The sequence below is a fragment of the Alligator sinensis genome, unplaced genomic scaffold (assembly GCF_000455745.1).
Source record: "Alligator sinensis unplaced genomic scaffold, ASM45574v1 scaffold26_1, whole genome shotgun sequence".
NCBI lineage: Eukaryota > Metazoa > Chordata > Crocodylia > Alligatoridae > Alligator > Alligator sinensis.
The window spans coordinates 401,191-427,166 of record NW_005842448.1 but is presented as its reverse complement, the minus strand read 5'-3'; the positions used below and the strand labels follow the sequence as shown (position 1 = coordinate 427,166).

Sequence of the window (25,976 nt, the reverse complement as noted above, 5' to 3'; positions counted from 1 at the left end):
GGGGGGGGGGGGCGGGGGGGGGGGGGGGGGGGTTGGAAGGGAGGGTGCAAAGGAGCCAGGGATGCCAGAAGACAGTAACCTAACTTGAATCAATATGGGAACTGGTACTGAAGTTAGATGCACCAGCCTTACCTAAATCGATTAAGTTTCAGTGCACATTGATCCAGTCTGTCTAAAACCAGGTTCCACTATTTTTAAGCCAAGCTATGTGCACTTCTGTTTTGTTACATGTTTAGACCAGTTTCCAAACACTTAGGCTGATAAAAGTGTAATGTTTGTACCTGGCCTGGGTGAGGCACAAAAATAGCAAAAGCTGCCATGCTGGCCCAACTGCTACTTAACTTCCAGGCTTCAACAAAACAGGATAATGAGAAAATGTAGGTAACTGAAATGGAATGGGATCTAGCACAGAAAACAGGGCACTGGAATGCTAACCCTGGTCAAAATACCTACCTTTTGCAACAGAGTTCCACCTATACCTTAATACAATAGAGGTAAGCTTAAAACATTTGGAGCATATAATGATTTCTTCCAAGCCAACACCTATGGATTATCCTTCTTGCTCCTGCTCAGACAGCAACTGCAACCCCGTACCTTGTCCTCCCCAAATTCAAGAGTTTGTGGGTATATGTCTATCCACAGCAGCACATGAAAAAGTGGGGAAGGGATGTTTTGATGGGACAGATTGTTGTGCTATCTATGTCAAAGACATCATATTTGGGTTATAGACATAAAACATTGGGCCCACTATTTTCTCCAAAGGCAGAACACTCCTGATAGCTTTTGGAAGTGCAGTGGCCTTTCATACCTTCCATAGCACAGTTAACACAATACTATCTTTGAAAGCTCTGGGGATGATAGGTTGTGATATACATGCCAAGCATTATTTCATGCAAGATAAACAAAGGTCAATAGAAGAACATCCTCTTCCTCGTAGGGATGAATAATCCTGACATTGGAATTTATTCACTAATGTTTTAGTAAGATATGAAAGTAATGAAGGCACAAGAAAGGATGTACCCAGTGATGATTAGCATGAGACATAGCTCTTGTCAAAGATTTGGCATGTCAGTTCATGGCAAACTAATTATGATCAGTGTCAACAGAAGCATGCATTTTATCATAATCAGACATGCCAAATCCTTGTCAGAGTAAAGAGCAGGTATTTCCCACAGTGGTTTTTTTGTGCGCGATTGTGAGTAAAACACTGAAGTATACTAACCAGATAACAATCTCTTCCTTTTCATAGTCTGATTGTACATATGTATGCTCACAAGAGAAAACAACCTTGGAAGCAACAAGCCATCATTTAGTTGTACAGTATATGTGGGAATCACTTGCATTCCATGAAGCACTACCCCTCTGTATCAATATCCACATTTCCACCAAGAAGAAGAGAATGTGAAATATACAGGATATAAAAAAGAAGCTGATAAAACAAGTTGAATGAAAGGGTCTCTCTTCTTTTTCACACATCTTCATCTTTCCAGGATACATCACTTTCCTTATGCCTCTGCATTTGTTTATTACTTATCTTTCACACACTAAGAAATACCATCAGTGGAAAACAAATTAAAAAAAACCCCAAACTATATTCATTTAAAATCACATTTCTGCCAGTTCTGCATTGTTGCGTGTTGTGCTTTTTCGAAAGGCAACTATGTAATTATAGATACTTGTGTGCATAAAGTGATACAGAGGTTTCTATGGTAATTATTCATTTTAATTGAAAATTGTGTAAGGAAAACCTCAGTTCATGTGCAGCATGCAATTTGCATCTATTGCCTAAGAATTTCAACATGCTTATAGTGAGTTTTGAATTCATATTTTCCTGGAAGAGATGCTCTTAGTCTTTTACAGCAAAGACTTTTTTACCACATACTTAGATACCCACAATTATTCTGTATGGCTCTTCGGCCAATGAAACATTACCCAAGTGTTTCAGGGTGAAATAATTCTCTGTTAGCTTCTGTCACTTTTAGTCTCACTTCAAATTAAGATAGAATGAGAACAGTAATATTTTTATTTTAAGGATATGTTGTGGGTTTTTTCCAGCAAGTTTGGAGGAAAGGTGATTGAAGAGATACTGGATGCATCTACATGTGTGCTTTAAGGTGCATTAGCCTATTTTAATGTTCATTAAAGCATCACAAAAAACCCAACGGAGCGCAGTTTTTAAGTGATGCTTAATGCACATTAGCTTATTTTAATACACATTAACTAAACAGCACATTTTTAAAGAAATGCGTTAATGCACATTAAAATAGATGAATGCACATTAAAGCACATGTGTAGATATGCCCATGCTCTTTAGCTAATATGCATTAAAATAGGCAAATGTACACTTTTTGAGTAACGCACAATGGAGCTACTAGATTTAATGTGCATTTCCTGAAGAACACTAATGAATGTGTAGACACTCCCACTGAGTCAGATTCTATTCCAACTATTGTATATGTAGATGAATGCCTACCTCACTCTGCTTAAAAGACTTGATGACTTCAGAGAGACACCTATGCCAGAAAAAGTGATGCATTTTAACACATTTTTAGTCAGCATGTGTTTAAATACTAATGAAGTCAAGACAAGCTATAGTTTAAACAGGTTAGCTAGGCTAGCAACCTTAGAGGGGAGCTAATGATTTACCTAATCCAGTTAATACATTAACACAGCTTGCCTTCATTTGAACTTTAGCATACTAAAACCACACATTTTTCTTCATGAAGACAAGGTCAGAGAGAATTGGAAGAGCATGAGCAGTAGTGAGCACTGTTACTGGACTCTTCTTCTCCTTATGTTCTGTCTGTAAGTGTAGCCTAGGTCATGTATATGTTAGATAACACATTTTAATTAAGACAATTTTAAACAAGCCTCAGCAGCTATTGTAAACAGGGAAAGTTATGATTAAAGATGACTTACAGTCATAATCAGACCTGAAAGGTGACCTAACTTTCTGGCCTAGAATTTTAGCTAGACAGTATGGGCACTTGAACACATGCAAGCACTGGAGCACTTTGAAAAGTGCCCAGAGCTGCATTGCTTGTAATTGTATATGCAGCAAAATGCACATCAGCACAAAGAAAATGACAGCGTTCCACTTTTGAACTAAAACACCTCGGAGGTGATTTAGTTCAAAAGTGCACCACCACCATTTTCTCCATACCGATGTGCATTTTGCTGCTTATAGAACTGCAAGCGTGGTGTGCATTCACTCTCGTGTGGAAGAGACTCGATTAATCAAGTCTGCTCCAAAGTGACAGATCTCCAGCGCATCTGAGAACTAACAGGTATGTGTATAAATGTCCTATGAGGGCAGAAAGGAAGGAAAATGCTCATGAGGTCTTCCTAGCTCCTCTCTGGCCCCAAATATTGGGTTAGCTAATTAATATCATGGGATTCTGAAAACAAAAACCCAAATGTGGTATTAAGATGTAATAAACAGATTTTTTTGCTAATATAAAAACATATTTACTTGCAGGCTATATAGTTCAGTTTTGTACTATAGAACCAATCTCTTGAGTTAAAATATCACTCCTATCATTCTGGTTTTATTCATAAATATTTAATCATTATTGTAGGTTCAAACATTTTTGCTTTACAAGTGCAAAACATCTGTGAGTTTCAACAAAATATATAGGTAATTACAGAGAAGAAGTATAGTAAAAATACTTAAGTACATATTAATATTATTTATTAGACCAACTTAAATAGTTGGAAAACAATTATTAAGCAAGCTTTTGGGTTAAAAAACCCTTGGTCAGGCTAAGGAAGTTTCAGCAGTTGGTGTGTGCTCTTTCTGGATGGACTGAAAAGTAAAGAAGCCAGAGTATGGTATGCAGTGAAAATGTAGATTGAGGAGTCAATGGGTGAGAGACAGGCTGGGGGTGGAGGGTGGTGGAAGAGAGAAAGGGGATGAATAGTGGAGAGATACCTTGGGAGTCAGATGTCAGGCAGGTTATAATGTGTCATAAATCCAATATCTATATTTAGTCCATGATTTTTAGTATCCAGGAGGTTGATGAAATGGAGTTCATAGGCCCATTGACTCCTCAGTCTACATTTTCACTGACTACCTGTCTTGTATGCATACCAGACCAGCCTCTGGCTTCTTTACTTTTCATTCCATCCAGGAAGAGCACACACCAACTGCAGAAACGTCCTCAGCCTGACAAAGGGTTTTTGAACCCAAAAGCTTGCTTAATAATTGTTTTCCAACTATTTAAGTTGGTCTAATAAAATATATCATATTTACCCAAAGAACCTTGTCTGCCTATGTCCTTAGACCAACACGGCTACAACCTACACGCCTGTTAACATTATAGGTTTTACTGTAGGAAAAATTGGTGGATTACACTGTCATTCTTATCCTGAAAATTAAAAGACATATGTAACTATTATCTTCAGTGTTGTTTTATCCTTTGGAACCACAATCATTAGTAATATTAAGATAAACTAATACTAATTTGCATTTTATACCACTTTCCATCTGAGAATCTTGTATAACTTAACCAACACGAAATACTCAACTCTTACCAAACTTATGTGAGGGAGGTTGTATTGTATTTGCCCCATTTTTCAAATAGAGAAAGAAGTGTTAAGTCACTTACCCAAGAACAAAGAAATCACTGACAGAAGACCTAGTCAAGAACCTAATTCAGATTTCTAAGGTTTGCTTTATTTGTGGGTAGTAAAAATCTATTTAGAAACAGAGATTTAGCCAGAGAAATCTAGCTTTAATAGGTAAATGTACTAAGAAAAGATCTGTGTCAAAACAAACTAACCACATCTTCACATGTACTGAAGATCTAACTGCTTTTCTACTTTCTTCACAAACTGCCTTCAAAAGAGAGAGGCAATTTCCGAGTCTCTCTGTCCTACCACCTTGTAGTAAGAACCTGAGAAAGGAGCAAAACCTCATGACCTTTAAAAAAGCAATCTCACAGAAAAGGAATTTCACCTCTCCTTGTCCATGAATAATTTATTCTGGCCACATATTCCCTTAGAAGTTGATAGTGTTGGTTCATTCTCTTGTGTTGCCCATACATGACTTCAATTTGATATTTATCTAGTGTCCATTATTGTACTAACCAAAATGCCTCCCAAATATCAAAAGAAATCTCTCTCTGTCTCCTCCCCCCCACATCCTTCCCAACCTATTAAAGTAATAGCTTAACTAGTTTATAATTATATGTGCTCAATTGCCATATGCCTGTTATGAATAACTTACTGAAGCAAAGTTAAGTCAAAGGTATCTGTTTTTTCACTTTATTTCAGAATATAGAATTTGTGGTTGTTTAGAGTTCTAGTACAAGATGAAATTTCTCCATAGATGAAACTCCATATGATTTCTCCATAGATGAAACTCTTTCAGAAATTCTGTCTTGGGCATTTATAACTTGCTCTCTTGGCTTCAAGTGTTTGGTACCACTAAATGATGGCACAGTAAAGGACGTACTAAATGATAGCACAGTAACAATAGTGCCATAGGGGCATATTCATATGTGCCCACTGAGCAGCATCCAAATGAAGTGCCTGTATATAGAAGAGGGCTTAACGATTGCTTCTTCAATGCTGCGCTCAGGCTCAACATACTGCATTTTCTTAGGGGCATTGCTAAGTTTTTAGAACTAAAGGATTTCTTCCCTGCCTTGGGGTGACAATACTGGAAACTAAAGTAAGAATATGGGGAGGTCTCTTCCCTTTCAGCATGGAAGGGAACACATGCACACTCACAAACATACATGCTGGTCAAAGGTGGAAATTCACTACTGGATTTGGTAGACAGAGGATGGCAATGCTTTTTATATAGCATTTTGACTTGTTTTGTATAGCTCATTCCCTCCAGTACAGTACTCTACAGTGAAAAAAAAATCACATGAACAGGTTGTAAGCCTTACAGATATTAAAATAAAATGAAATAATATAAAATAAAATAGACTCTGCATGATTCAAATGCATTTCTAGATCAATTTAGTAATTTTGTTGTGTAGCAGACACATAGTAAGCCATCTGCAAATTTTCCTCTTCTAATCTTCAAAGCCTTCAGACAGCCTAATGTTCAATAAAGACCAGGGCCCTTTAAGTTTTTACTTTGACCTGCCATGAAAAATATAAAATGACTACAAGAACTTACTATGCATTATTTCACTCAGCTTCTTTTGCTGCAGGTTATACAATAAGATGTATCACACATTTAACAATTGTTAGTAAAATGGCTATATATATATAACTCATATTCCAAAAGTAATTTCTATTCAGGCAAACACATACTTGAATTTTCCTATTTTTAAGTATTAGAATTTATTTTCTAATTATTTTATAAGATCATTTATTTATAACACAGCTTGATTTTTTGACAAATATTATGTGCTTTATCTGTTAGAGATCCCCAATCCCTTCTGTCTTAGTTATTTGAGCCTTAAGGAAAAATCATTGTGATGACTAATGCACACAAGGCATAACCATCTGGGTGAAAGTTGTGGAACTAGGCTTTAGACAGGCATGATAACATATCACAAACCCTTCATTAGGTATCATTCACTTATAGCATACTTGAGACTCAAAAGAAATTGCAAATGAAATGATTACACTTTACAAAAAATTAGGCAAAGGAAAAAGGAGCCACTTCAGCATCTTAAATAGATTTGGATGGGCTATTATATTAGCAGCAATGAAAGTTATTCAATGTGAAAATATTTTGATTGCAGTTTCTGCAGGTATAAAACAACAGCTTTTAGAATCTACTTCAATTACATTCACAGATCTGCGTGACACCTGCTTCTTTAAGGTTCGGTCATGCAAGGCACTAAGGACTTTTGCCATCATCCAGCAAAGCACTTACGTAGTGCTTAACTTTGAGCACCTGAGTAATCGGATCTGCTGAATATACTGAGTATGGAACATTGGGTTCTGGCTATAGGACCACAGATGAACTCTATTAAGATTAAATCAGTACAAAGACTCTGGCAATTCTAAAACCAAATTGAGATTTTATGAAGTTTAGCCCAGGTAGTTAAAATATAAACTTAAGTCATTCTTGTATCAATATTTTATTGGTTAAAATACCTTTCTTGGCTCTTCTCAGGTTAGAAAGAGACATAAATCTTAGATGTTTCAGCTGTTAAATTAACAGCATTTGTCTTACTAAAAAGTATATGCATTATTTCTGTTTTCTTAACTGTCCAGATTAACTAAAAAATCCATGCATCATGTAATTAGAAAAGCCAAGCCAGAAAATACAACTGAATTAACTGCTGATTAATTGTTGGGGTGAATAACCATATTATGGTTACTGCACACTAATAGCTTAAAACAAACAAAAATTCTAATAAACTGGAGCCAAATATGATCTGCTTCCTAACAACTACAGTAGGCAAGTAAGTGGATTACAGGCTACTTCTGTCCCTTTCAATCCCAAACAATATATTTCTCAACAAGGTTGCCCAGATCAACTAGCAGCAAACGTGAAAAATATTATGTTCTGCTAAACACTTAGAATGGACAATGCATAATTTTATGAGAAAAGAAGGTATCCATTTCCAAAAACTTCTATCATTGTGAGGAAAGGAGGGAGGGAGGGAGTGAAAGAGGGAAACTATTTAGAAACATTAAATGTACAGTATATTTAATAAAAAAACTACAATCTAGGTAATCTTTTGAGTGCCTGCCTAGGAAACTGAAATCTTTAATATTTAACATGCTAAATGCAAGTAGTTAGGGAATGAAATGAGCAATCTTATTTTAGGATATTTATTATTTATACAAAAAAATCAAATGTATTTATCAAACTTATTTACCTTTCTTGTCATCAAAATAGAGAGTCTGTTGAGCTGGATTTGACCACTGGAGGGAAGTGTTATCATTTTGATCAACCCTGCAAGTCAAATTGGCCGTTCCTCCTTCAACAACTGTAACATTCTGCGTCAGTGGAAACTGCCCTTGGCTACCTACGGAAGGGGTAAAAAGAAAATACATTAAATTTGTGGAACATAATTTATTAAATTACTTTCCACAGTCTCTACACTATGAGTTTGATGTTATATATACTAACTAAACACAAACACAATTAAAATTGAAAGGAAATGTACATGTAAAACACATTTGCATATCAGAGGCATAGCCAGGTTAATTTAAAGACTAGGTGTTATTTTTTAAACAATGCTCATTACCATTTAGGAAGTAGACTACAGTCCTTGAAACTCGGCAAGAGACACACTCCAAGACTGCCAGTCAACATATACTTCTTTGTTATAAGAATCTTTTAATAAGTAGCTGCAGAATAGTGCTACTTTTATACCAGTGATGATATCTATATAAAAAACCCTTAAAATAAGGAAGAGAGGTAATATATTTTATATGTGCAATTATGTTTTCATTTCAGATATTCTCCATACTTGATTCTTGATTGATGAACTATTTTGCTCAGATTATAATATTTCCTACTTATTAATAACATTTAAAAATTTTTTCCCATCCATATTAATAAAGATAACTCTGGTTTTATATAGTTTCTTTATGAATTCCACTGTGAGTGAGACATCTATTTTATCACGTTAAGCAGTATTGCACTTTATTCTAAAGATATAAATGGAAATATACAATTTTAAAATGTGAAAGATGCTGACTGAAAAAGTTGTGGAGGCGTTTTGAAAGGTTCCTAGTTTGTTTTATTCTTCAACTACTTAATGTAACCCACGATGTAGCGTGTGATTAAATGAAAATTTAGCAATATGTTATGCAAGGCCAAAACATGTTAGCTTAAATGGCTTGGTATTAGAATAGGTTATGTTTAAATCAAGTAATAACAGCATTATATTGATAGTAATATGGTTAGTAGATAGATATATCTATCTACTAACCATATACACATAATATATATATGGTATATATTATGTGTAATCATTTATATATGTAATCAAGGTATGAATTTAGTAGTATGACTGAGTGAGAGAATGCAGAGTTTATGGAATGTTTATTGGGCCTGCGTAAGCAGGAGGAGGTTTGTTAAGGTGCTGAAAATGAAGTTACCAGACAATGAACTGTTAGATGGATGGCTGAAGAACCAGTCTGTGACCAGGTGCAGAGGATACAGGCTAAGCAACAGGATAAAGGAGGAATTCTGCACGTCCTGCAATTTAGCCTAAACAACTTTCAAGGCTGGAAGACTGACTTTTATGACAGGAGCGACTTCAAGTTGAGATAATGAAAAGAATGATGATATGAGGATGGAAAAGTACCTTGACTTCGGACAAAGATTTGCACTCCCTGTAACAGTGGGATCCAACAATGCAGAGTGGGGAATTCACACTCTGCAACATCAGGGAGCACAGACACGTCTGTTCACCCCCACTCCCATCACCCTCAATGAGCCTGAGCTGGCCACCCAACATTGAGCAAGCAAGCTGGTAACTATAACAACTACATAGAGTGTGTGTCGGTGTGTGTTTGTCTGTGTGAATGATGAGTGTGTTTGTCTTTGTGTTTGTTTTTGTGAAGTCTTTATATGTTTTTGTTCTTTGTAATCAATAAACGTGGCACTTTCCTTATCCCCCCTCATAAGGTCTCGCTCATGATTTGAGCAAAAGGCAATTTGTGTAATGATGATACTTCAGGACAGACTAATGTAGTTAAGTAGAAAAAAGTACTACAGTAGCAAGTCCATCCTTGTGCATGTCCAGGTTCTACTCCTTCAAAAGAGGAGGTATCAATTCATGCTACCCTTGCTCTTAGAAAAAAATCCAAAACTGGTGGACAAAATCACCCACAACACTGCAGTTTTTTTCTAGACTATTCTTTTTCTCTGACTGTAGAAAAAGATTAACAATATCTATCTATAGATACTATATGACTCATATAAGTTTTCTATATCAAATTCATATATAATTTTTTGAAATAGTGTGTGTTTTTACATCCCCTTTAACCATATACTTCGTATAAACCCCCCCCTTCCAGATATATGACATATGATAAAGCATATGCAAAAATACATTCCAGATGTTTGCATGAGCCAGTGTGCTATAAGGACCAAAATGGAAAATTTCCTTACAATCCTAAACAGAGTGAGCGGAGAAGTTTAGGACTAGGACATACAATAACAGTAAATAGATTATCATAAATTACAATATGCCAGTGATTATACCAAATATTATACCACAGATCTGTCATAATACTTTAGGAGAAATTACACATTTTAGAGGCACTCATCATACATCTGTTCTTAGTTAAGAAAGAGTTGGGGATACATCCAATAAATGGGGCAAGATATGATTAAGAACTAAGAAAAACATGTATGTATGTAAAGGAGAAATGTGAGCAATTTACACACAAACTACTGTTTGATTTCATTGTGTTGCCAAATTAGAATCCACACTAAGTTTTGTCCAATGTCTAATACACTATGGTCTTCATCTGTGTGTACAAGTAGCATATAACAAAAAGCATTAACAAAACCAGTAATTCTGTCAGTAAATTCAATAAAGGTGAAAAACAAACTGACTATTCTCTCATACCTTCAAGTGTACCTGCTCACATCCTAATTCAGAACAAATACATTTATGAGTTCGTTTCCTTTTCTGTATCCTTGTGACTAGGTATTTAACAGAATACATCCAATTAGCAGAATACATTTACTAATTCATGGATTTGTTGGAATCTGACATGGCCGTGCCATGAACACTTGTGCTATGGCCTCAATCTTGCAACCTCTGGGCTGTCAACCATGCATCTTAGCACTTGTGCCAAACTAGCCCCCAATTTATGGGTAATGCTGCTGGATACCAGAGGCATAACAAGTAAGTTATGCCCTGGATAAAATTTTGCCAGACAGTGTGGGTGGGAGGGGTGACATTGAACTGGAGAGGTGCGCTGAGTGTCAGAGTGCAGGGACAGTCAGTCTTACCTGCTCTGGTGTTACCGCCACAAGACAGTCTTCCTATCCCCAGCTTTTGCTGCTACTGCTACAGCAGCAGGCTGTCCCCACACCTGGCTGCTAATGTGGTGGCATGGAAACTCTGGGGGCCATTATTTTGGTGCCTCACCTTAGCTGGCACCTGGGGCTGGTGCACCACTCACCCCAGCAGCATACCTAAGGGACAGTTGTCAGGCACCATCCCTAGGTGCCGAGGTCACAGATTGTTAGGAAGGGACCTTGTAGATCATCGGGTCCAGTCCCCCTGCACTAGGCAGGTCAGGGGGAGGGTGCAAAAATAGCAGCTACTGCATGGTTGGCCTGGTTGCCACCCATGTCAATAGCTATATATCCCAGAGTGCAGAAGTGCCCAGGTAGGCTTCTGGCTGGTCCACCCTTAGTTGTGCTACTGCTGGATATACTGTTCCTTTTCTAAAGATAACTATGTGTTCTTAAACATACATTTATTACTGCATTGATTTGTTGATATATGTTGAACAAAATAACAGATTGGTAACTATTATAAGAAAGCTAATCTCTCAAAATGAAATAAAATATTTCCAAAGTAGCTTTAAATCCACTAAAAACATACCTACATCTTGTTTGAGACCATCAATATCCAAATTTAAGGAAATAATATTGGATGAAAACCAGTATTTTTTTAGGTCTTTTTATTATTGACTAAATAAGATAAAGACTTCTTATACAATAGGTCATTTGAGAAACAAATACTGGAAATATTGGAAATACTGCAGCTAAGTTAACCATACTAGACAATAAATCCCAACATTTTCATGATACCCAAAATATCTGACAATTCATTAATCAAACCCAGCTTCTTGGAATCCATACTCTAAAAAATGATGAGTTAAAAATTGTAAAGAAGAAAGAAAAAGATGAAAAGATTTGACCTTTTTCTCAATTATCCCTTGCAAAATCTGGTGGGCCAATGAATCTTAAGATTATTCTGATGGTTTAGAGTTTTAAAACTCCAGAAAACATGCACAGTCTGTTATTTCTTCTACTGAAGCACAGGCAGCTTTCCAAACATAAAAGCCATATGAATTGTGGCTAAGTAGCTATAGCCATTTAAAAACCTGTATGGAAACTGGAACAACTTGCCTACCATTAAATCCAGCAGATAGTTCTAGAGGAGTTCAGTCAAATTTTGTTATTTACATTATAGAAAAGAAAACACGTTAATAAAGAACTGTTGTGCACCAACTGGTCAAAACCTTATTGTACTGATTTGCAGAATCTGTCTATGAACAAGCTTTATTAACATTCTTGTTGATGTTATAAAGTTGTACTTATAAATCTACTGACCCATGGAAGTTACCAAAATCACCAAATGACTAAAAGGTTGTATCACACCCCTCCTAGAACAGGAATGATGACCAGCTGTTAAATATTACTAGCTGCCCATTCAGGTAAGGAACACTTACAGAATATGAGTTGACAGAAAGTAGAAGAATACTAGCTTTTACCAAACTCCCTACAGAAGGCTGGAAGTTATAAAATCATGACATGCAGTACAGTGAATCAATGGACTGGAAGGGACCTGTAAGATCATTAAGTCTGGTCCTCTGCCATACACAGGAGGTTAATGAGCATAAACTAGCTCAATGAGGTACTTATCCAGCCTCCTCTTGAACACTTTCAAGGGTGGCGACTGCAGCACCTCTGCCAGGAATGGGTTCCAGGTTCTAGTTTCCTTTACAGAGAAGTTCTTCCTTTTGTCCAGCCTAAATCTGCCCTGTATTAGTTTGTACCCATTGGTTCTTGTCCTCCCAAAGAGGGCCTTCCTGAAGAGTTGCTCCCCCAGATCTTGGTGCTCTCCCCACCCTTGACATACTTGTAGGCAGCTATGAAGTGACCTCTCAGCCTCCTCTTACTCAGACTGAACAAGACTATTTCCCAGAGTCTCTTCTCATAATGCCTATCCTTCAGGCCCGTAATCATGTGGGTGGACCTTCTCTGCACCCTCTTGAGCTTATCCGCATCCTTCTTGAAGTGCGGTGCCCAAAACTGGGCACAGTACTCCAGCTATAGCCTCACCAGTGCTGAGTAGAGAGGGAGAAGCACCTCCCTGGATCTGCTGGCAACACATTGGCTGATGTACACCAGAGGCCCTGTTGGTGACTTCCTAGCACTGTTGGCTCATATTCAGCTTCTGTCCGATTGTGACCCCCAGGTCCCATTCAGATACTGTGCCAGCCAGTGGGCTACCACCTATCTTATGGTTATGGTGAAGATTCTTCCTACCCAGATAAAGGACCTGGCACTTTTCCCTGTTGAACCTCATCTGACTCTATTCAGCCCATAGAATCAGTCTGTCAAGGTCATCCTGGATCCTTACCCTATCCTCTGATGTGCCCTGCACTGCCAATAAGGTGTGATGGAATCTGATGTTTGATCCCACAGTCATGCCTCCTACTATGCACATGTGGAATGGCAGGAAGAACAATTGTGGGGACTGAGCATCAGATCCCATTGTGCCTTTATCAGCACATTTGACAGGCACCTAATTGATATTCCCATCAATATGACTCAAAGACAACACTAGCCCTCTTGGTCATAGGGTCAGACTTGAAGCTCATGTTCAGCTGAATGTCTACCATGATTCACAGTTCTTTTCAGAGTAGCTCCTTCCAAATGTGAAATTCCTCATCATGGAAATAGGAGCGTAAATTCTTTGCTCCTAAATATATGACTATAGATTTGGCAAGGCTAAAATTTATGTAATATCCTGTCCCAAGTTACCAAGAAATCCAGATCATCCTGTGTCAGTGACCTGTTTTCGTCATTACTTACCATTCACCCAATCTTTGTCATCTGCAAATTTTATCAGTAATGATTTCTATTGTGTGTAAATAATAAAGAATTATGACTAATTCCTATCAATGACAAGTATTATCAACATTATAATAAATTATTAATAAAATATAAAGTTGTGAAAATATAAAGTAGTGCTGATATATACGTGATCTCACAAGAAACACAATCACTCATGTTCATACTCAAATTATAATTATATTTGAGGCCTATGATTTAACTAGTTTAATTAAGTTAACTTGCGATGTATTGGCTTTCTACTGTTTTAATGTATTAACCAAGGTGTGCATTAGCAAGACATCTGTCTTAAAATGTCAAATAATTCTAAATTAATATATTAGCTATATCACACACATTTGTAATTTGAGTTGTCTTCAAAATATCAAATATGAGTGAACAATACTGTAGCAAAACAAACTTGCATATTTTTGGTCAGTAACTTCATTGTTGCTTAAATACAACTGACACTTGTTAAAAAGACACTAATTCTACATCAGACTTCTTCCAGACAACTGATTCTTGACCAGCATGCCACAGCACTCTGGAGCACCTTGATATCTGTTCAAGACTGTTGTGCAGTGCCATGCAATGTTAGCACAAGTCGGTTTCCAAATACTGTTCACAAGATAAACTCAGGGATTTCAAGTAGAACTCTATAGCTGTGGTCTTTCTGATTTCTTTGCAATAGAAAAAACTTCTCCCTTATTTTTCTGTAGTAAAAAAAGAGTGAAAACTTTAACCTTGCATTTTCTAAGGAGTGACTCAAGTCTCACCAGGGGTGCCTCAAGTCTAAAAAGGTTGAGAACCACTGTTCTAGCTGCATATTATTTTATTGCTCTTGTAGTTAACAAAGGAAAGTTAGTATAAGTTGCTGGCTCAGGGAAAGTCTAGGAAATCTGTAGTCCTCTGGAATTACTTACATTTGGGATTTAGGAAACTTGATTCATATTCCTATCTCATATTACTAACTCTTAACTTCTTTATGCTTTTCACCGAACAAGTGCAAATCAATGATTATTTAACTTGTAGAATTCTTCAGGTTAAACAGACATTCTGTACTATAAAAATTGAGAAAATTGTATAGTAAGTAGTCCCAAGTCTTCTCATCTTATTTCAGTACCTGCTGAAGGTTGGATAGAATACAGAATGGCAAAAATGAGAACAAATTTAAAAAGTGCTTCAATGGGTTTGTGGATATTCTATTTTATGTATAGCATAAGACAAAGAGAGAAATTATATGATTACTCCAAGGTTACATAGAAAAAAACTATAGCAATGCTGATATAAATTAATATCTTAGTCATGCTCTTAAATCACAAGACCATCTTTTTTTTTTCCTTTCTCAGTATTTTATTTTGTACAGTTTAACCATATAACCTGTCTTTGTTTTAATTTCCACATTTGTAATATGGTAAAAAAAAATATTTTACTTCAAAAACATGTTAGGATTCATTGTAGTATGTAAGTCACTGTGTCATCAAACTGTTAATTCAAATTAAAGAAACATCTAAAGTCGGATACTTTCTTACCTACTAGGCACTTAAGTGAATTTAGAATTAGAATGGACTCTTTTCCTACCTGCTCAAGTCTCTGAACATCAGTTGATTCACCTCATTTTGTTTCTTAACAATTTTATTATCTACAAAAATAACTTTTAACAAAGATAAAGTGTAATTTAAAGAAAATACTTTACTATATGAAGGTGCAATTATGTTTGATAAAATTCTATCTTTAACTGAAGTTTAGAGGGCTATAAATAGTCTAAAACTCTGCAAAAGTTCAGTATTAGATTACTATGCTGTTAATGTGTGCTTTAATTTCTTTCATTGCACTAAATCCTTTTCTGTGTGTAGTCTACCCACAAAAGTACAAAGGAAGTTTAGTCCTGAAGGATACTCTGCTACATACTACTCATTATGATAGCACATTAAGCAAAGAGATGCAGACATATGTGCCAGTCTTGTGATCTAATTTAATTTCTAAATAGAAATTATAATTCATGCTAAAATATTGGCAACAAGATTAGAGACTGCATCTAACCAAATGATGCATTAATTCTCAGCTTGTTTCCTGCAAGACAACCATCTAACAGTCTAAAGTAACCAGGACTCATGGTAAAGGTAATATCTTTTATTAGACCAACTAGATGTTTGCAAAAAATAAATTATTTAATTGCAAGCTTTTGGGCACAAACACACTAAAAGATTTATTTTTTTGGAAAAATATAGTTGGTCTAATAAAAGATATCACCTTTATCATAAGTCAGAATTGCTTGTTCCTCTAGACCAATATGGCTACAACCTGGATATCCTTTAACAGTCTAGGGTTTAGAATGAACTGCATCCATTTGTAGTGGGGGGGAGGGGGGAGGAATAGGAACTTGCCTTAATATTACTCAGGGCAAATAAGGCCTTTGACTGGGTTGAGTGGCCTTTCCTAATTGTCTTAAACAAAACAAATCTAGTCCCCTATATGAAAAAGAAAACAACCCCTCAACCCCTGCCCCCACAATACAAAACAAAACTTTCCCAGGGTTCTTGGTGAATGATTCTTCCACTAAAAATTGTTTTCAAAATGAAAATAAAATAAAAATATATGCCATCACAACTAATATTTACTCCAGGAATACATCCACCTGTAGAAAATATCTGAGTTTATTAGGCTATTGCAGCACCTATCTATTGCACTATTGCAGCACTATCCTTTTTAGGGCCTTTAATTTCAGTAGTGGTACTGAAATTAAAGGCCCTAAAAAGGATAGTGGAAATAACACACACATATACTGAGTATAATTAAGCCATACAGATAAATAGGAGAAATATAAATTTCAAATGAAAAACAGTATGAAAAGTATACACAAGAAATGCTATTGGTAGTAATTTACTGTGAATTTCACATACATTCTTATATAGCTTGTTTTATACTACTTCCATATCATAGATCATGATATAGTCCCATAAATACTAATGAAAAATGCCGTAGAAAAATTAATCTATTTTTATTTTTTTATTCTAAATTATTAAAAGGGGCAGCTAAGAGGAAATCAGAAAATCCCAATTCAAGGCGCAAAACTAAAAAAACACATTAAAAAGAAATATGTATTCCCTAATATGCTGACCACCAACAGAGCTAATCTTTTTATGGTCATAAATGAAAGGACGATCCATTGGTTAGGGTGATAGCCTTTAACAAAAGAGAGTTAACCTCAATTTTCTGCTTCACTATATACTTGCTCTATGAACTTGCCAAGTCTCTAAGATCCAGTTTCTCAAAGGAATTTAAGTGCTTAGTAACAGTAGACGTTACCAGAAGTTAGGCCTTCTAATGCCTTTGAAATCTGGGCGTTAGTCTCTTTGTCCAAAAGTTCTCTCTCTGTAAAAAAGGGATAACAGACCTTCCCCACTTCAAGGGGTATTGTGAGAATAAATGTCTAATGAGACATTCAAGTACTATGGTAACAAGAGCTATGGAAATACCTAAGATGGAAAGAAAAAAAATATATGCAAATCTAACCACCAACAAATTCTCTTCAGAAGCCAGCACATATTAAAAAAAAAAAAAAAAAAAGCATATATGTGCAAATAACAGTAATCTATTGGAGTGAACAAGTATTGAGTTATCTTACTTATAAAAACACATCATATTAAATGCTCAGACACTAATGTTTGGCAAACATTTGGTTAGAATTTCAAGTGATGTAAATTAGTGTGTGTTCACTGACTATGCAAATTTACACCATTGGAATATCTGGCAAGTTTCTCTGCCAAAACATCTTACTATATATTAAGAACACGAGGACTCAGAACCTATTTCTCTTCAGAGTGACTTGTGGAAATACAGAGTTGGACTCATTCGTTTTAAAATCAAAATTGAAATATCTTAAAGTACTGATGATTCTTTTCTTATATTAAGGAACAGAATATCCTCTCTGGAATAGAAAAAGCCAGAAAAGTAGGAAAATGCACTTTTTAAGCAGAAATAATTTTAGCTACATACATGGGAGACATAGTTAGCTGTTTTAGTCTGAAGTTAAGTAGGAGGCAAGGTAGATTTGCATCTTATAAACTAACAAAAGTAGTTAGAGAGAGAGGAAGAGAGAGAGAGAGAGAGCATACATGCATGTTTTTGTGAACTAAAGCTCACTTCATCAGAAGCTATGAATGGATTCAGAAAGCAGAGTATATGAAGAACAGAAATTAGAATACAAAAGACAAAGGAGCAGGGTGGGTAAGAGAGAAGGAGGGAGGAGGGCAGTTCTGGGAGAGAGGCAAACAATCAGTAAACCCATCAAAACAAAGGAGTCACCAAAGCTAACCCAGGTAAGAATCCATACTTAACACAAACCAGTCTATGGATGACTTCTTGTTCTGCAATTTCCTGTTCCAACTGGTTTTTAAAAGTTGCTGTCTGAGAACAGCCATCTACAGGTTAGCAAATGGAGTGTCCAAGGAGGTTAAAGTATTCTGCCACAGGCTAGCATGTCTTTCTGCAGCTGATGTCAGAGCAGTGCTCATTCATTCTGTCATGTGGGGATTGCCCAGTCTGCCCACTGTGCACAGCAGAGGGACACTATAAGCAGGTGATGACACATATGAAATTGGTGGAGTTGGATGTGAGTGAACCTTGGATGTTAGAATCCATTTTATTTGGTCCAGTGATTATGAGGTCCATACTGATGTTGAGGCACATAAAGCATTTGGGTCTATTGCAAGGCCTGGTGCCTCAGTGACACTGCAAGTTAGGCAGCCCACTGCTTGAGAGATGCCATTTGAGATTGTAGGGGCTGCCTGTAAGCCAAGACTGGTTTATCCCCAATGACTACTTTGAGACAGTCATCCTTTTCCAATGCGGGTTGTCAATCACTAATGATAAGTCTTAGGTGTTCACTCCAGGGGTTGTAGGTAACAACTACCAAACTATGGGAGATGACACTGAACTCTGGGAGAGTGTGGTCACACTTGAAGACAGGCCGGCAAAACAGGATGACCTGGACAGGCTTGCGATATGGGCAGACCTCAATCAGATATCATTTAACACGGAGAAATGTAAAGTGCTCCATCTGGGGAGAAATAATCTACAACACACTTACAGGCTCAGCAGTGCTACACTTGCTAGCACAACATTTGAATGAGACCTGGGTGTCATGATAGACCACAAAATGAACATGAGCCACCAATGTGATGCCATAGCTGGCAGAGCTAATCAAACACTGGCATGCATCTACCTCTCTACCTCATGCATCCACCTCTCTACTTGGCCTTGGTGAGACTGCAGCTGGAGTTTTGCATCCAGTTCTGGGCACCGCAATTCTGGAAGGATGTGGAGAATCTCAAGAGAGTCCAAAGGAGGGCCATGCACATGATTAGAGATAAGGTCATATGAGGAGAGGTTGGAAGACTTGGGACTGCTCAGCCTCGAGAAGAGAAGACTCAGAGGGGACTTGGTGGTAGCCTGTAAGTATATCAAGGGCATAGATCAGGGCCTGGGAGGGCATCTGTTCACCAAGGCCCCCCAAAGGGGGACAAGAAATAATGGGCACAAGCTGATTGAGGATCGCTTCAGGCTAGACAATGGGGAAAACTTATTTACAAGTTGAGTGCTGAGGGTTTGGAACAGGCTCATCCTTGAAGTGGTACAGTCAACCACCTGGCAATCTTCAAAAAGCATCTTCACACCCATCTTGCTGGGTCATCTGATCCCAGCAGTCTTTCCTGCCCAAGTGCAGGGGAGCTGGACCTAGGATCTAACTACTATGAAACTATGAGGAAAAAACATGTCTGTTGTCCTTGTCCCACTGGAGCATTCAAGTTTGGAAATCTTTGCTTCCTTCTTAAGGAGTGAAGCTGTTTGTGATAGGTTTCATGGCTGGATGCAGATATCTCTTCCTGGTAAGTGACTATATTCACATGGTTCTGTATTCTGCTTGCTAGCTCTGTAATCCTAGTCTTGAGCTGTGCCTGTTTGCTACATACAACACTGGTAAATTGGTTCCTCAGTTTTGCAGAGAGTGAAGTACAGCTTGTCAAAATAAGTGGTATGGTAATGTAGAATGGAGTACATTAGTCATTTAGGTATCAGGAGAGCCCCTTAGGTATGATATTACTTTGCTTGCATCTGGTCAGAAAGAAGACACCCGAGTGTACCCAAACAAGATTTTTTGTGTAGAACAACTGCAGTCCATTGCATTCAGCTAAACATGGTGCCATCCATTAGCTGAGAGAGGCAGTTAGCTGTATTAGTCTGAAGACAAGGTAGTTTTACATTTAATACATTTAACTCTCTCCAGTGATCTGGGAGAGTTCTCCTTTGTTTGTTCTCCTGGTAAAAAGACTTACCCAGGGACACTTGAACATACATTTGAATGCTAAGCCCCTGAAGAGCACAGGGGTTGCAATGTTCGCTTTGTGCACACATCTCAGCATGATCTTCAGGCTTCCTTGGTCTGCCTGGAGACAAAATGGCAGCAGTATACTCAGCAGCCCTGACTGGATCAGAGCTGGTGTCATTCCCACAGGGTGCAAGGAAGCAAAGCACCCTGGGATGCTGGAGAACTGTGCTACGGCTTCTCTCAGAAGAAAATGTTTATCAATATTCACTCTCCCAGGAAATATTCTCCTGGGAGTGATTTAAACTTGGTTGTTCCAAGGTTATTTTTCTCACAGAGCAGCCATTTTTGCTGAACATTTCCTTGAACATTTGTTATTTGGTGGTTTTGTTCTCATTGTTTTTAATTTTATGCTTTGATATTGGTTTATCCCTCCACCTAGTAGTTATGGCACAAATGTGTTTAAAAAGAAAGGGAAAGTAGTAGAAATTGAAATCCAGTGAATGTATGTATGATTATTTTAACTATATGCACCAGCAGGATGGTTTATACACACATTACTGAGAAGTCCACCTTTAAAATCTACATGCAAATGGCAGTAACAAGTGGGTATGGGATAACAAACATGTGAGCAGCTCATAATGAAATATAGTCTGCATGTATTTCATCTGTTCTTTCACCATTGCCTCACATTTTATTTTTCAGTATGATAGGGTGGATAAGCAGCTTATGGTCTAGAAGTCTAATTCATTAAACAATATTAATAGCAGTAGTATTAAAGTCAGGCATGGTAGAGCTTCTTCTTTGGAAAAGTGGATGGGGAGTCTGAAAACTCTTCACATGAGAATTTATTTCTAGTTTTGCCACAATGCTCAGAGAGAATAGATAAATATACAAGGTTTTGCATGGTTATCTGAGTTTAATACAAACCATGGATATTTTTCAGAAGAAAATACATCTGATTCATTTTTTGAAACCTAGAATTTAAAATCAAATCAACACAGGTCTCTATAGAGATTTTTACATTCTGGCAACAAGCCTTTCAAATGTCAATACAGAAAATGTGAGAAGAGAAAAAATAAGTAAAATGAAGATATGTATACAGGCAACCCCTTTTTCAAACATATGTCATCAAAAATTAGTTTCACAGAACAAAAAAAAAACTTCAGTCACAAATACATTTGTACAAAGTAGAAAGTTTATTAATGGAAAATCATTTTCCTAGGAGGGAATTGCTAGAAAGAAAGATAGCATTGAAATACAATACCAAGCATGTCCTCAAAGATAATTAATTTGTCTTCATAAAGACACTTTATCTTTATCTTTCTAGAATGCTATTTGAAGGGTCAATAAACAGGACTTAGAAATGACTCTTTACTTATAATGTGAACATTTGAAAGGCATCCAGCCAAGTGAAGAGAAAACTATGACTACATTCAGAGACAGATCCAAAAGAAAATCTAATCACTTAACTATGTTCTAAATTGAGATGTCAACCTAGAACATGTATTCTGAAAATGGTACATAGCTGGTTAGATGCTTCAGGAAATGGTGAAGATTCACTGTTTGGTCTAGGATAATGAGGGTTGTTTTCATCTTTAAAATGGAAAGGCAGTTAGGTTATATGACCATAACCCTGGCACACAGGGTGCCTTGTCCAACTGTTGGAATCCTGGGGTGCCCAGGAGCGTAAGCCACATTTGGCTCTCCTAGGAACCAAAATGGGGCTTTCCAGCAGGGAGGGCACTAATAAATAAATTGCTTAATATTTAAATCACGAGATACTGGATACTTATTTACAAACACTACTAATGACCTTTATGCACAATGAATTTATACACAATCCCCAGCTCCTCCCACCACATCATGGTAGGTCCTTCATGGCTGGGGTCACCACACTGTTGGCAGCTACTTCCAGAACTGGGTCACAGAACATATTCTGCATAGCCTGAAAGTTATAAGTTAATGGTATAAATTAACTGTGCAGTACATCATCATCAGGGATCTGGGTTTTCCATTTCCTTCTGAAAAATGGAAAAAACCTGGATTTTCCCTTTTAACTGAAAAAAATGCATATTTTTCATTTTAACAGAGAAACATGCAGATTTTCCACTTTTGCAAAGACTTCTCTGCAAGCTGGCAGAGTTCCAGCTTGCAAGGGGCTGGAGAGAGTGGGAGAAGCGGGGTCAGGCAGGGGGAATCATGTGCATGTGCATGTTCACACGTGCACATGGCTGCCAGGCAGCCTGGAAAGTATCTCCCACACGTAAGTCTGGAGGGGGACAAGGAAGGATTGAGGGCCCCATAGAGACAGAGAGAGGAGCTTGGGCAGGGCTGGGGTTGCTGTCACTGCCCAGCTGGGGTGGTGCATGGGACTTGGGGCCCCAGGCTGGAATGCAAGACTATAGGGCCCAGGCAGGAAGAAGGATGGGGCTGCGGGTGGCTTATGTAAGGGGGTGGGGCCAGCTCCCCACCACTGCATGCACTCCCAGAGGGGGCAAGGGAGCACATGCCCCCCAGATTTGTGTGTGGGGTGGGAGTGGGCTGCCAGCTGTGGACTTGGGCTCCCTGCCCTGGGGCCTCTTCCTGGGGCCTCTGCAGCCCAGTGGGTGGGATCCAGCATGGCAGGGCAGAGCAGGGCGATGAAGCTTGTTGCTGCTGTCAGCCCTGTCCCACCCTGGTGAGGTGCCCCATGCCTGCCCAGCAGCAATGGGTTTGGAGGCATGGAGTTGTGCCCTTCACTACTGCCAGGTAGGGAGGGGGCAACTCATCATGGCAGCATGGGAATCCAAGCAGCAATGAGCTTCCCCATCCAGCTCCACTCTGCCCTACTGTTCCAGGTCCCACCTGCTGGGCTACAAAGGCCACAGGGGGAGGGCAGCAGGGAAGGGAGCCTGAGCCTGTAGTGGTCAGCACATGCCCCCAAATACTTGAGTTCTGCTTTGGCCATGTCACTCACAGAGGGGCAGGGAGCAGGGCTTTGCACTCCACTCTGCCACAGCAGCTGCCACTTCCCATGAACAGAAGCCAGGATTCAGGTGCTGCTGCAGGGGGCAGGGGACTATGGACCAAGGTCCCTGGACCCATATCTTTGGCAGTGGGGAGCCCCCTTCAGCAGGGATGGAGGAGAATGGAATATGGGTGGGGAGTGAGTGGCACCAGCAGGGCTGGGGACTACGGCTTGGGAGTGAGGGGCATGGACCTGTGTCCTTGTGAGTGAAGGAGGCAGGCAGAGCTCTGATTTTTCATGATAAAAAAACCAAAAATCAAATACCAAAATTTATAGTTATTTAGAATTTATTTTATAGTGATTGAGGCACTGGTAGACTTCCAAAATGCTTTAAAATTGTAAATATATCAATGCAACATGGTATTCAGTTGATGTATATATGTAAAATGGTGTTTCATTTTAATTGCAGAGTTTGGGTTTTTTAATCAGAGAATTTGCAATTTTTAAACCAGAGAAAACCAGGATCCTTGATCATCACATATAATACAACACATATTTGCCTCCTGTTAAAAAGAAGCTAGAAGCTTTACTAATAAGCTAGGGGCCTGGGGCTGTACTGTTTAGGAAAAACAAATATAATTTTATTAGAATCTGCATTAATCTGCTATATCAGAGTATGTATAAAAACACAAACTAGGCAAAAAGAATCAAAAAATGTCATTTCATTAGTCTTGTCATAAGACTTAAATCTATATTTCCTTCAGATTCATAAAAGATCTAACCTTTTTGAGCATCTACATCATTGAATGCTATACTGAATGTTATATCCACACCTGAGTTAATGTTCACTTCAGTTAACATTTCAATACCTCAGTTATGCTTCTAGCTAGAGATAAAAGCAGGGCTGTGAAATAGGAGCTACATTACCAGAAGCAGCTAATAGATAGATATAACAAAGGATTACTCATTTAGTGGAACCATTAAATACCACTAACCATTAGAAAGGAGAGTAAGACATTTACACTAGATGTTCCCAAACACTGGGATGCGGCTTGGTACTGGGCTGTGGCGGGGTCATGGCACGAGCCCCCTGCTCAGACCCTCATCTGTCCTCCCCTGCAAGCAGCTTCTGGGGTCACACCTGAGTTTCCAGGGTTAAAGCCAGGTGGCTGGAAAGCCCCAGGAGCTAGGCAGCCGACTCCATGCACCCCATCCCACTCCTGCTGGGCCATGGTAAAAAAAAAGGTTGGGAACCACTAATTTACACCTATGAAATGGAGTGTTTAGAAGGAATCAGGTAGGTTATAATGAGTCCAGCCACATGTGACCTGCTGCTCCTGATCATGGAGCCCCTGACAGACAGAAATTAACTGTCAGAGGTTCCATGATCAACCAGTCAATTGAGATCAACTAGTTGGTGACCACTGTCCTAAATCCATTAGCCAGTTACCATCAGGGATGGGTGGGTGGGGATGGAGCACTGCCACCCACTGTCCCGCACTGCTACCACCTCCCAGGAGCTGGAGGAAGAGGGGAAGCTTGCCCCACCATCCCCTCCTTCTCCCTCAGCCAGAAACCCCTGCCACCGCTGCCTCCAGGGAAGTAGGGCAGGAGAGGTGGGGGATAGCACTGCTGGCCTCACCCCCCTGCTCTGTGACTGCCGTCTCCAGCGGTGGCAGCACCACTCCACTCTGTCCCCTCTGTCCCTGCCATCATGGTGGCATTCTGCCACACCACTGCCACTGCCACTGCCTCCTGTCTGGAGCACTCTTGGAGCATTCTGATTGGTTGTTTCACTCAGCATTGTGATTGGCTGCTGAGACAGCCAATCAGAGTGTGAATAAAGTGTTACAGACAGACAAACAGACAGACTAAAGCTTTTATTATATTACAATTTTGCCTTTTCTTTTAGAAATTATTCTTCCATATATATATTGACTTGAATTATAATTCTGAAGAGAAATAAGAAAGGGTCACAGAATGAAAATTAAATATTTTCTTTGAGCCAAATGAAACATCTTGGGTTTAACAACATAAAATGTCTTGCTTTTCATTTTGGTCAAAAAAAACAAAAGAAAAAGAAAATACAAGAAAGAGGTCTATATAAAATATTTTTGTAATATTTTAGCCCTCAAAAACTTCATAATAATTCAAGCAATACCTCTACATAGTACTTTGAAAAGGTTTTTTGTGTAAACTTCAAACTACTGTTCACTAATAAGATGGGTGGTGGGAGTAGGGAGGAAGAGGCACCTGGAGCAGTGGTCTTGGGTTCCAAAATGACAAGGAGTGTACAAATAATAGCCTGCTAACTTCTGTCACTTCCCTATGTGCTTCTACCACTGAGAATGTAGAATTGCCCTGCTACACTTCTCCTATTTACCTTTATACAGCACTATAGGTCAGTGATTCCCAATTTGATTGCCACAGCACTCTAGGGTATTGTAAGAGATCTTAAAGCCTGTACCAGGGGCGGTGCAAACACCTACACATAATTCAGAAGATAAACCCAGAGATTTCAAATAGGAATTCATAATGCCAAAAATATTTTGATCTGTTGTTGTCTTTCTGAGTTCTTTGCAACAGAAATTGCTCTATTATTTTTCTGTAGTCAGAAAACAAGTGAAAGCTAAGACCTGGCATTTTTGATAGGTGTTTTGAGTCTAAACAGGTTGAGAATCACTGCTACAGGTAGACAACTAGACAAAACAATAAAACACCTTTGCAACCTCTCCAGCTTCAGTTCTCATTGCTCTGGCATGTTCTCCCACCTGCAGTGCAGCCCCCTCACCAGGAGGAGGCTTGCGCTCCCTGGGACACTATGATGGGATGCTGCCCCATCATGGCCCCTCTCCCCTCACTGGTCCAATGGCAGAGACGGGGGCATGACCAGATATGGACTGGCATAGCCCCCTGAGATGAAGGGGGAAGGGAGAGTGTATTCCCCCCTCCCTCCTCTC

General features: G+C 38.6%; 1 protein-coding gene across 1 annotated transcript in view; it reads right to left on the bottom strand.

Annotated features, from left to right (window-relative positions):
- CADM2 (cell adhesion molecule 2) overlaps positions 1-23,877 on the bottom strand; it is a 274,783-nt gene extending 250,906 nt beyond the window's left edge. Inside the window, exons 1-2 of the mRNA XM_014523118.2 lie at positions 23,799-23,877; positions 7,797-7,946 (exon numbers count right to left, since the gene is read on the bottom strand). Coding sequence (XP_014378604.2) covers positions 7,797-7,946; positions 23,799-23,877 — 229 coding nt within the window. The remainder of the gene's footprint in view (positions 1-7,796; positions 7,947-23,798) is intronic.
- Positions 23,878-25,976: the final 2,099 nt, after the last annotated feature.